We start from the raw sequence: 13,500 nt of genomic DNA on the forward strand, positions 1-13,500 counted from the left end.
TGGGCCAGCATCCCTGTGGAACACTTTCGACACCTTGTAGAGTCCATTCCCTGACGAATTGAGGCTGTTCTGAGGGCAAAAAGGGGTACAGAAGGTGTTCCTAGTGTTCCTAATGTTTTGTACATGCAGTGTATATACAGGTGTTGTACTAACTGCTAATAGAACCTGGCTAGTACTTTATGATAAGTACTTTATTGAGGAAAAAGGTACTTACTTAAAATGTGCAACTGTGACATGTGGCTGTCTCACCCAGCTATCTTAAGATGAATGCACAAACTGTAAGTCGCTCTGGATCAGAGCATCCGCTAATGACGAAAATGTAGAAATGTAAAAAAAATAAAGGGCTATTTGTAAACAAAGCCTGTTGACACTAGCTCTCCTGGTCCAGGGATGACCCTTGTCGTCTCATTTAAAACAGAGTTGAACCGAGGTTGTCACCCACTTGACCACTTTCCTCATGTCCTCGTTAGCGCCGGTGAAAAGAGGACACTGTGCAACCTTTGTGAGGGAGGAGGGAGGGAGGCTGTGTCACTGTGCTGCTTAAATCAGTTATGTCTCTCATTAAACACAGGGAACGGGGGTAGAGGACTAGAGGGCTATAACACGTGACTATTACTGGGTGCCTGAAATGGCAGCCTATTCCCTATATAGTCCACTACCTTTAACCAGGGCCCATAGGGATCTGGTCAAAAATAGTGTACTATATAAGGGAAAGTGTTGGGGGTAACGAATTACAAAAGTAGCTCGTTACGTAATCAGATTACTTTTATGAGTAACGGACTAAAGTAACACGTTACTTATTATTACAGTTATTATTACAGTTACTCTGTCAAACAACGAAGAACTGGCGGCTCGAGAGAAAGATTTTGAATGAAAGTTAGGAAATCTGTACAGATGTTTGACTTAAGGTGTGTGTATATATATATATACATATATAGTGCAGCACTTGTAGACTAGCAGAGGAAGCAGCGCCAGCAAGTAGCCTATATTTGATCGTAATGCAAAGTAATATAATTAAGCAATAAGGTAACGCAGAGTACCTGGACACAGCCCTTAGCTGTGGTATATTGGCCATATACCACAAGCCCCCGAGGTGCCTTATTGCTATTATAAACTGGTTACCAACATAATTAGAGCAGTAAAAAAAAATGGGGCCTACCCATGGTATACGGTCTGATATACCATGGCGGTCAGCCAATCAGCATTCAGGGCTCGAACCACCCAGTTTATAACTAACGCATTACTTTCCACACAAAGTAATATTGTAAAGTAACAAGATACTTTTGTTGAATGTAAAGAGTAATATGTAATATACTTTTTTCAAGTAACTAATCCCAAAACTGATCGGGGATAGTATGTGATTTTGCAAAAGACAACAGAGTGTAGACCCACACACACACACCACAGAGACACTTGACGACTGTCTTCATTTGCTCCGGTGAATAAAGAACACAGTTCAACCTTTGTGATGAAGGAGGGACGGATGCTGTTGTTGTGCTTTTTAAATGGGTTATGTCCCTTAGTAAACACAGGGAACAGGAGTAGAGGACGAGAGCACTGTAACCGCTGACTGGGTGCTTGAAATGGCAGCCTATTCCCTATATAGTCCAATACTTCTGACCAGTACCCATAGGGCTCTGGTCAAAGTAGTGTACTATATAGGGATAGTGTGCGATTTTGAACACACCCTGGGTGTCTGAAACACTGTGTTCCAGCAAGGTGGTAGTAATGTCCTCTGGTAGGAGGTAGTGAGGAGCACCTCAGCGGTCAAACCACATACAGGTTCACATTTGATCTCCCTTTGGGTTCTTTCCATTTCCCTAATGAAAGGTCTCCTGGAGTTTTTATGTAGGTAGCCATTTTTTTCCTTCCTGAGGTGAAAGTTCTCATGGTTTAATACTCTGCTTGCCTGACGACTCATCCTGAATTCCGCTGCTCTGTCGATTTCCCCATACATTCATCGTGGAGAAGAAACGCTAGTGGCCGTGGCGTTTGGCCGGAGTGGTATGGATGGGTAGCCAGGCAAATACCGTAGCGCTTCATGGTTCTGATTTATGCTTCCTGACAAGGTGATCTTCATATAAGTGTAGTAGTAGTGAATTCTTGAATCTATTGAAGACCCTCTCTTTAATGTCGTAGTATATTTTATGAATGACAGCTTTCCTGCGATGAATACTACAGTATCTATAACCCTTACTGTGTATTCCTCTGCCCCAGGGCTCACCGTGCTCTCATCAATGTCTGGATTCCCTCTGTGTTTCTGCAAGGACGCGCTTCTAACGCCTACCACGTATACCAGGTAAGAGACACTAACACCAGATCCTAGTCTAATAAACAAACACAAATTGTATTTGCAGATCAAGACATCCTAATTGTCTGGTATCCCATTTCTGTGTTTGGTTGTTGAATGGAGTAACTAGTGAAAACTAACAGCCAGCATATGCCCTGGCCTCGATAACTGATTTTTATTGTACCTAGCACATTGACTAGGCGTGAAACCTCAGGTCTCTCACTGTGTCGCCTTCCTTCCTGTTCTCCCCTGAGGGGATATGTGTCACTGCCCTGCTCGGTTCCACTCTCCTCTGTCAGGAAGAGGAGCCACAGTGTAGCGATGTGAAACCAGAAATTATGGGACACGACAGGTGACACAACCTCAGCAGAGAGATAGTCTAGCCTGATTGGCTTGCTCCCGGACTGAACTACATACAAGTCTGCTCTTGTATCTCTGCCACTGCAGTGTGGTGTGAAGACATAACAGCACCCCTGGACAGAATAGTAGAGGCCTGGGCAGCTGCTTCCAGATGTTTACCCCTGATAAGTAGTGACAGGAGGCTGGTATTGGAGAGTAAAATGTTATGGCTGATAAGACATCAATGATCCGATTGGTACAGAAAGGAATCAGAGGTCATTCAAGGTTTTGCTGGGAAGTTCAGTTGACGGATTTAGCGTTGAACTTCTATATTCTAGTTAAATGGTTCCGTAAATGTATTTCATTGATTTAATGACACCTATTTTTACTAGCGCTTTGAAACTATTGCTTAGTCTAGCCTCAGACAATGGCTGTATCCTGTATAGTCTTTTGTGCCTTTGTGGTGTGTTCTCAGGGGTCTATTTGTCTTATAGATCCCTGCGGAAACATTAGCATTGTTCTTAATAGACTAGATAGATGAGAACGGTTTGCCATTGTTGGCTGTGTGTGAAAGGCGCTTTGTATCTTCCTCTCCAAGGCTTAAAAACAGACGTGATGGGTCACTCATGCCAAAACGTTGGAGCTGTATGCGGGATACGTGAGAATCGGTATTTCTCATACAGAAGGTCCATACACCTGTTCTTAAATAGCATTTGAAAGAGAGACTACTGGTATTATAGAAATTGAGTTCTAGAATGTGTTAAAAAAAATTAAATGCTCCCATTTCCAACCAGCCAACCAGGTGACACCAAGCCTCGGCCAGTCATTCCAAACATCCTGTTCCTGTACTGTTCCAATAACAGCAGGGCCTAAAAACCAGCACCACCCAGCAGAACACAACATCAGAATCACACAGCTCCGTTTCTCTCTCTGCTGAACTGAAAATGATGGAGAGGGGGGAAAAGATAAATAGAGAGAGAAAAGTGAGAGAGAAATGGGAGCCAGAGAAGCGTGGCATTCTTCTCTGCCACTAGATTACAGGGCATTTATTGAGCAGGCAAATTGCTTGTTCTCCATTCTGTCTTTGCCTTTCTCAAAAGCCACTTTTCTTCTCCGTTTAAAATGACTATGTAGACAGAACAAGGCCTGGGATGCCCATAGAGAGAGGGAGGTTGTGATGGTTCTCACTATTTTCACTCCTGTTTTGTTCTCCCCAGATGAGCTCTCCGTCTCTCCCCTACTCTCTCCCTCTCTCCCCCTCCTTTCATGAGATTATAACGGCAGTTGGAAATTATTGTTGCATTCTCATACGATACCAACAAGAAGTTATTATAGAAATGGCTTTTCTCTTCTCCCTCAGAGAAACAAGTAAAATAATAACAGAACTGAAGAACCCTTCATTTGCCAGGTGGAGATGACGGATGCACTTTGCCGTGTTGTAGTGATAACATACCCTCCCTCCTTCCCTTAAACTTCTCTGACAGAACCAACATATCAAATCCACTTACATTCCCAGTGTCATGACGTTGGCCTGTGGGTAAGGTTTATGACCCCCCTCATAAATACCTTTCTCCCTTCCCCTCTCTCTCTGACTCTACTGAAGGACTCTCGAATAGCCTTTGTTAAACATAGAGAGTCTGGGAACATCAAACAAGTGGGGGGAAAGGAACCATATTTCGGTAATAGAACCAGTTGAAAATATGCGTTGGTACTTAATGAGTATGGATGTCAGTTCGGTTGTCATCTGAGACATTATGACTGATGACAGGACGACATAAACTGTATCTGGGAAAGTCTACACATTCTAGTTATCAGATTCACATGGAATTGTTGTGCAATTTAAATGTTTGATATTGAAACTGTTTGTTAGAAGATTAAATGTAATTTTAGCTTCCAAATGAGAGAGTTGGATTTTCATAAGGAAAGAGCCCTGCTCAATCAGTGGCCTGCCCCTGTGAAGAGACATGGGTTATAAACTATGAAACACACCCTTCTCCCCCTCCACTATATAAGCCCTTGACGAAAATGTAACCTTGTGTTCCGGGTACGTGAGGTCTGCAGCCTCTGCGTTAAAAAGGACTAACATGTCAAGTACAGAACTAAGCCAACCTCAGCGTGAGCTTTGGTTGTGAATGGTATGAACTTTGAACTCTTATTCACTACAGAAGTGATACCTCCTAGCCATTGAGTTAGCAGCGGCCGCTGTAAACGTGGGCTAGGAAAGGACGGACGACGTATCCAATCTAACACACAACGAAGGTACCACAACGTATCCAATTTACCACCAGAGACATTCTTCTGAGGACAGGAAGATCTCTGTTGGCCAACACGGCCAGCATCTACGACCAACCTACCGAAGCGCAGCTCAGAGTAAATATTTATTGCATTTTCCTTTTCCAAATGGGCGGTAATTTAGAATGCATAAGATACTGTAATTACGATAGCATAGCGTCTCCCTTTGTTCCTCAGTCTTCCCGCTCTTTCACTCAAACCCAACCCCCCTCTCTTTGTGTAACCAGCCATCATACAGGTTCCGTCCACCAGGGACGTTTTCTGTATGACATCATTTGTATTCTGTGTATATGTAATTCTGTGTGATTAGTTAGGTATTTGGTAAATAAATAATTAAACCCAATTTTGCATTGCTGATTCAACATGGTAGCCAGAGTTTGTGAAGATAACCAAGAATTGACAACTTTCAGATGAGATTGAAATAAGGTGACGATTAATATTGACTGCTATTGATGTAAAATATTACTAGTTCTTCAAGTGTTTATTCAGAAGATAACAGCTCTATAAACATTATTTCGTGGTGCCCCGACTTTGTAGTTAATTACATTTACATGATTAGCTCAATCAGGTAATATTAATTACAGAGAAATGATTTTATAGAATAGCATGTCATATCACTTGTGAAGCCCTGTACTCTAGATGAGCCCCAGCACACAGAATGTACAGTTTTTTTTAATTCTAAATGAGTGATTCCCTTTGATCAGTAAAAAGCAGCTGAGCCAATCACTTCCACACAAAGTCAGGCCTGCTGCAAACTTTCCCATATTTTTTGTAACTTTAATGAGATTTGATAACTGCTTTTCTCTTCTCTCTCTCTCTCTCTCTCTCTCTCTCTCTCTCTCTCTCTCTCTCTCTCTCTCTCTCTCTCTCTCTCTCTCTCTCTCTCTCTCTCTCTCACTCTCACTCTCTCTCTCATTTCAATTCCAAATATTCCGGGATTCCTGAGACTACTGTAGTTTCTCAGAGGCAAGCTGAGTGTGTGTGAGGGTGATTTGAAAGCGAGTCACAGACACATTAATCGAGCATTCAATAGGCATTATATAAGCTACCTTTGGCTTCCTGTTGGAGCCAAGCCCTTGAACATGCACATACTAGAAATATAAATCAGCTATAACAATGAACAATTGAGTCGTCCTCGTTGACATGCTTCCAACGTGTGCTGTTCCCATCACATAGATCCCATAGGTCCCATTCCCCAGAGGTGCACTGTGGGAAAAGTGCTAATGATGATAATCTCTATATTGCATGCAGTTGACTTCACAATGTGCTGAGAGGATTCATACAATGGAGTGGTGGAGGGTTTACCTAGTTCACTCTGCAAACTCTTTATGTATGTGCGTGTTTCTTTTGCCAAAGCCTGAGACTGCATCTCATTGGCTTCTTTGGCTATGCAAATGAGGGATATCCATAAGTAGACCAGAGCCCATTATTAATCTGATTCCTAATTGAGATGATGATCAAGTCTGTAAAGATGATGGTGACGGTTATGGTAATGGAGGCCCTTGATTATCGACATGGTGGTAGTTGTTTGTGGTGGATGTTGATTACTATGATGATCGTTGTTTTTAGTTGCATCGATTCATCATAAATTGGATCTCCACTGTAAAAGCCAAAGATCGCTTTTGTTAGATTTCCAGCTTTAGAAGAACACGTTAGGCTAGTCAGAGAACTGAGAACACTTTGTACGATCTGCAAATGTATTTGGAAGGAAATAACCATCAAATAACTCAGATATACAAAGATAATAATGGCAATTCAGAGAAGATGATGTTAAGGCTGGAAGGTGACAGGAAATTGCCCAACTTTCTCTCTTGGTAATTTAATCAGAATTGCAGCGGCTCTAGATTGCAGAGCCTTGCTAAGGCTGTTTGATCTTTGTCTTGTGAGAGGCTAGTAGTGGAATCTCCAATGCCGTACCTCAGAGTCCGAGTCAAATCAAGCCATTCATTTACTATAGTTCCTGGAAACGCTATGGGGCTGTGTCTCTAACCTCCTCCACCTCTGCCATCTAATTCTGTCTCTTTCTCTCTCGTTTATCCGTTTTCTCATTCCCTCGTTCCCTCGCTTTGCCACTTCCTGCCGTACTCATTAGAGCAATGCTACGAACCCGACTCGTGACTTATTCATTTAGGAGAGAGAGAGGGTGGGAGAGAGGATAAGATGGAAGAAAGAGAGCGAGAGAGGGTGGGAGAGAGAGAGTAAGTGAGAGATTGAGTGAGACAAAAGTGAGTGAGTATCAGTATTTTCCCTGGCGTTTGAATGTAAAGTTGTCCCTGGCAGTTTCTCAGACAAGAGTGACAGTGTTCAACCAGTGACAGCATTCATCTATCTGTCTATCATCACATTGCTCCAGTTGTTTTATCAGAGCTTGTAACAAAACGCTGTAATCCATCTATGAAGGTTATGACAACGAGAAGGTTGTACAGTTTGAATGCAGAATGACTGAGGTTATGCAGAAATGAGCTTGGATTACTGTAGGGTGCATGTGATGAGGATACATAGTCAAGTCAAGGTGATCCTAGCTTTCTCCTGCTGCTCTTGAACAAAATATGTGCTGTAATCATAAAACTGTTTACCATTATGGTAGATTTACTCAGGTTCTTCCAGAGGTAAACATATTCAAGTACTTAATCCGTACCACTGATAATAAACAACAACATGTTGCTCTCCAATCATTAGTCAACAACATCACTGTTCATTTAGCGACCTCCAAATCCTCTTCTCTGGATGGAAAGGAGAAATGTGAGGTACATTGTAGGAGTGGCTTTTACAAGCGACCTTCCTAGTGTTTTAGAAGTTCACAGCCCAATCATAAACAAACCTTCCCTTCCTGGGGAGAGCAGGAGTGTGTGGCGGGGTGAGATGGACTTTAGTGCACAGATAAACATCTCACATTTTATTGGTCTACCTGGAGTAGTAATACATGGGTGATATAGTTCTCAGTGTTCTGTAACTCTGTTAATGTTCCAGAACTCAAACTTCAAGGGTATAATATGATACCCTTGAAGACACTTGCTGCCCTCAACTTTTAAGGGTATATGACTGGGAACTTAATTTGGCTAGTGAACATTGATGTCTACAAATGATGCGACAAAAGTAATCCATACTAATCTACTCACATCATATGTCAAAGTATTTGAGTTGTACATCTAATCTTGCAAAAATAAAGTAACAAAATATTTATCTTTCTGACTTTCCCTCTCTCTCTTTTTTTCTGTCTGTCTGTCTGTCTGTCTGTCTGTCTGTCTGTCTGTCTGTCTGTCTGTCTGTCTGTCTGTCTGTCTGTCTGTCTGTCTGTCTGTCTGTCTGTCTGTGCACACAACCTTCTCTCCCATCAGTTATGTAAAACAGGATTTGCGTACGCATGTTCGATCTCGTTAAGGTCAAGTCTGGGTCGTAGCTCGTAGGTCAGAGTATTTTACATGTACCAGGGATGTAATTTAGAGTTATGTGTCAACTGCATTTACGTGTTGTACGCATGAAGATGAAATATTTATCCACTCCAGAGAGCCAGAGGTTAGTGTGCACTAATGACAGTCTGTGTGCCCTGGTTAGCTAACTGCTCTGTCACTCATGATGTTACAGCAGGCCTCACGGGGATTTTATGTTTGAATAGTATGCATATTAATGAATCACAAACCAGTGGGTCATTTTGCAAACTCATTCAGCAGGATGGCTAGACAGATTATGGTTTGAGAATGATGTGAGATGATACTTGATCATATTTAAAGAATGTCCATTGCTAGTCTTATTAGTCATCTCTGTTATTATGATGATTGTGGTAAGGATACTAGTCCATGGCGAGAGGCTATTTTACTTAAACAGATTCAATCACACTTGGTATCACTTCCTCCCTCAAACACACACACACACACACACACACACACACACACACACACACACACACACACACACACACAGAGAGAGAGAGTGTACAGCCGATAAATCTTCTGCTGAATATTTTTAATGGAAAAATTCTCTCCTTATACGCTCTTATCACTCCGCGTCCTCCTTCTTTTCTGCAGTCCTCCAAATGGATTATATTTTCTGCCTAATTTGGCAAATGTTGTGTCCCAGAGTGGACAGAGAAATAAAGAGCGAGAGATGGAGGGAAGGAGAGAGGGAACGAGGGAGGGATGACATAAGCACTACTGTTCCGCTGCATGTACTTGGCTTTACTCTATCTCTGTCTCACACGGCCCTGAAAAAACTGTGGTGCTTCAAAATCAAGTTTTATTGTCATTTTCACAAGTACAGTGAAGTGCCTTTCGTGCGAACTCTTTCCCAACAATACTAGAAAATAAATAAAGTCAAGTAGAAGAAAAACAGAGGAGAAATAGAACATGAGTACCATATTTAAAATGTGTGGTAGGGTTAGATATGTATAGGGGTAAGGTGACTAGGCATCAGGATGTATGATAAACAGAGTAGCAGCAGCGTATATGATGATTGAGCGTCCGTTATTTAAAGGGGGAGATCAAGCTGATCCTAACTGTTATAGGCCGATTTCCATTTTGCCCTGTTTATCAAAAGTGTTGGAAAAACATGTCAATAATCAACTGACTGGCTTTCTTGATGTCTATAGTATTATCTCGGGTATGCAATCTGGTTTCCGCTCAGGTTATGGATGTGTCACTGCAACCTTAAAAGGTCCTCAATGATGTCACCATTGCCCTTGCTTCTAAGCAATGTTGTGCTGCTATTTTTATTGACTTGGCCAAAGCTTTTGATACGGTAGACCATTCCATTCTTGTGGTTTGGCTAAGGAGAATGAGGGGGTCTTTGGCCTGGTTTGCTAACTACCTCAAAGAGTGCAGTGTATAAAGTAAAAGAAAAGATAAAGAACATCTGCTGTCTCAGCCACTGCCTGTCACCAAGGATGTACCCCACGGCTTGAGCCTAGGCCCCACGGTCTTCTCAGTTTACATCAACAACATAGCTCAGGCAGTAGGAAGCTCTCTCATCCATTTATATGCAGATGACACAGTGTTATACTCAGCTGGCCCCTCCCCGGATTTTGTGTTAAACGCTCTACAACAAAGCTTTCTTAGTGTCCAACAAGCTTTCTCTACCCTTAACCTTGTTTTGAATACCTCTAAATCAAAGGTCATGTAGTTCGGTAAGAAGAATGCCCCCCCCCCCCACCCCCCACACACACACACACACACCTCTGAGGGTTTATAACTTGAGGTAGTCACCTCATACAAGTACTTGGGACGATGGCTAGACGGTACACTGTCCTTCTCTCAGCACATATCTAAGGTTAAATCTAGACTTGGTTTCCTTTATCATAATCGCTCCTCTTTCACCCCAGGACCATCCTACCCATGCTAGTTTACTCGACGCAAGACCCACTGGTTGATGCTTATTTATAAAACCCTCTTAGGCCTCACTCCCCCCTATCTGAGATACCTACTGCAGCCCTCATCCTCCACATACAACACCCGTTCTGCCAGTCACATTCTGTTAAAGGTCCCCTAAGCACACACATCCCTGGGTCGCTCCTCTTTTCAGTTCGCTGCAGCTAGCGACTGGAACGATCCGCAAAAAAAAAAACTCAAGCTGGACAGTTTTATCTCCATGTCTTCATTTAAAGACTCCATCATGGACACTCTTACTGACACTTGTGGATGCTTCACGTGATGTATTGTTGTCTCAACCTTCTTGCCCTTTGTGCTGTTGTCTGTGCCCAATAATGTTTGTACCAGGTTTGTGCTGCTACCATGTTGTGTTGCTACTGTGTTGTTGTCATGTGTTGCTGCCTTGCTGTGTTGTCTTAGGTCTCTCTTTATGTGTTGTTAGGGTGTCTCTCTTTATGTGTTGTTAGGGTGTCTCTCTTTATGTGTTGTTAGGGTGTCTCTCTTTATGTGTTGTTAGGGTGTCTCTCTTTATGTGTTGTTAGAGTGTCTCTCTTTATGTGTTGTTAGGGTGTCTCTCTTTATGTGTTGTTAGGGTGTCTCTCTTTATGTGTTGTTAGGGTGTCTCTCTTTATGTGTTGTTAGGGTGTCTCTCTTTATGTGTTGTTAGGGTGTCTCTCTTTATGTGTTGTTAGGGTGTCTCTCTTTATGTGTTGTTAGGGTGTCTCTCTTTATGTGTTGTTAGGGTGTCTCTCTTTATGTGTTGTTAGGGTGTCTCTCTTTATGTGTTGTTAGGGTGTCTCTCTTTATGTGTTGTTAGGGTGTCTCTCTTTATGTGTTGTTAGGGTGTCTCTCTTTATGTGTTGTTAGGGTGTCTCTCTTTATGTGTTGTTAGGGTGTCTCTCTTGTCGTAATGTGTTTTGTCCGACTTTTGTTTTTAAACCCAGCTCCCGTCCCAGCAGGAGGCTTTTTGCCTCTTCTTGGTAGGATGTCATTGTAATACGAATTTGTTCTTAATTGACTTGCCTAGTTAAATAAAGGTTAAATAAAATAAAAATGTTTGCAAGGTTGTGTGTGTGTGTGTAGAGTCAGTAGGAATGTGTGTGAGCAAAGTAAGTGTGTGTGTTGGAGTGTCAGTGTGTGTTGGAGTCTGTGTGAGTGAGTGTGTGGAGTCCTCTACATAGTCAGTGCAAGAATATAAATAACTTTGCATTAGTCTAGATTAATGATCAAGGTTGTTCTTCACATTAGTATTTCAAATCTCCATATTATCCTTCTCTCTGGGCTTTGTTGTAACTATGTTTACTTTCATGGCTGAGGCTCAAGTATAACAGGCCACTGTTACTACAGGCCAACTACTGTAGGTGACCTGACCAGGAAAAGTCTGGCACCTAGAAGTTCGAGGCAGGTGATGAATATAGCTGAATGTTCTTTAAATCAAGGACAAGATCATATGAGCAATATAACTTATCATACAGCCTTCTTTCAAAGTGCCTTAGCTGGAGAACAGAAGGTTCCAATCATAGACATATCATTTATTTCTATGGTTTCAATGCTATTGTTAGAGATGAGCACACAAACCGTACATGCAACATCTGAATACAACATCGGTCCACCTAATAGTGCTTCTACTTCCACTCATTATGGTGAAACTAACATCCCCACTGCCTGGGCGTCCTGATCCTTTGTCTGCCATTTTGTGCCGTCTGTATGGTAGTTGCAGTGTTTTCCTATTATGAGGTGAGCGGGAGTCCTGATCCTTTGTCTGCCATTTTGTGCCGTCTGTATGGTAGTTGCAGTGTTTTCCCACTCGGAGGTGAGCAAGAGGGCTCTTAGTGGTTTCCTCAGAAGATGGAAGAGGTGAGCCCAGTGCTTTTACCACAGCTGGTAACCTACAATTACCCTGCCTGTCAGAAGAGTGCCGGCTATGCTATCTGACCAGACTGTATCTCATAGTTATGTACTTCAGAGCAAGAGAGAGAGGGAACTGGGTGGCTAGACAAAAGTACAAACGTACATGACGTAGCAGATGTACTAGATGATCCAATAGATATATAAACAATAAATGAGCTGGCTGAAGAAGATATTACACAGATGGGACCAGGCTACAAGACTAAAGGGTGTGCTTCTAACACTGTGGCTGTAGCTCTCATAAGAGCAACATGTTCTACTTGTTCTGAGAGGTTTTTTGGGGCGTGTCTCTCAAGACTTGGCAAACCATTTACGCTATTGAATGAAAAGTGCTAACTTTCAGATTGCTCAGAATCATCTCATCATGGGTGGCTGCTTAAGTGAGCTAAGCACCTCGGATCCCCTCTCTAAAACGTCTGTCTGTCTGTCTGTCTGTCTGTCTGTCTGTCTGTCTGTCTGTCTGTCTGTCTGTCTGTCTGTCTGTCTGTCTGTCTGTCTGTCTGTCTGTCTGTCTGTCTGTCTGTCTGTCTTTGCCTCCCTCCTTTCGATGAACTGATCAGTCTCTGTAAGGCAGTGCAATAATGAGCAGTTGTAAATGCCATTGTTGTTGTTGTAAATGACAGCATTTCCTCTCCCAGTCTATCTGGCTGTTGATGAATCACTCGCTGCTCCTTTCAATAGCCTTGTTAGTCTACAATAATACATGAACTGCCTGTTCAAGCTATATCAAAGAGATGGTGAGAACACAACAAGTAAAATAGTGCTAACTTGCAGTTATCTATCTTGTTCGTGATGAAGGGTAAAGCTTTGAATTTAATTTGACCCCTAGATTTATGTTGTTGTCTCTTCTCTGTACCAGGGGCTCTGTACTGGGGGCTCTGTACTGGGGGCTCTGTACCGGGGGCTCTGTACCGGGGGCTCTGTACCGGGGGCTCTGTACCGGGGGCTCTGTACCGGGGCTCTGTACCAGGGGCTCTGTACCGGGGGCTCTGTACCGGGGGCTCTGTACTGGGGGCTCTGTACCGGGGCTCTGTACCGGGGGCTCTGTACCGGGGCTCTGTACCAGGGGCTCTGTACCGGGGGCTCTGTACTGGGGGCTCTGTACCCAGGGGCTCTGTACTGGGGGCTCTGTACTGGGGGCTCTGTACCAGGGGCTCTGTACCGGGGGCTCTGTACCAGGGGCTCTGTACCAGGGGCTCTGTACCAGGGGCTCTGTACCGGGGGCTCTGTACCGGGGGCTCTGTACCGGGGGCTCTGTACTGGGGGCTCTGTACCAGGGGCTCTGTACCAGGGGCTCTGTACCGGGGGCTC

At 43.2% G+C, this 13,500-nt stretch overlaps 1 protein-coding gene across 3 annotated transcripts in view; it reads left to right on the plus strand.

Annotated features, from left to right (window-relative positions):
- Positions 1 to 13,500, plus strand: part of snx29 (sorting nexin 29) — a 109,598-nt gene that overhangs the window by 70,640 nt on the left and 25,458 nt on the right. For all 3 annotated transcript variants that reach the window (XM_014179669.2, XM_014179668.2, XM_014179667.2), the window contains exon 18: positions 2,218 to 2,299. In XM_014179669.2, coding sequence (XP_014035144.2) covers positions 2,218 to 2,299 — 82 coding nt within the window. The remainder of the gene's footprint in view (positions 1 to 2,217; positions 2,300 to 13,500) is intronic.

The sequence above is a fragment of the Salmo salar genome, chromosome ssa28 (assembly GCF_905237065.1).
Source record: "Salmo salar chromosome ssa28, Ssal_v3.1, whole genome shotgun sequence".
Taxonomy (NCBI): domain Eukaryota; kingdom Metazoa; phylum Chordata; class Actinopteri; order Salmoniformes; family Salmonidae; genus Salmo; species Salmo salar.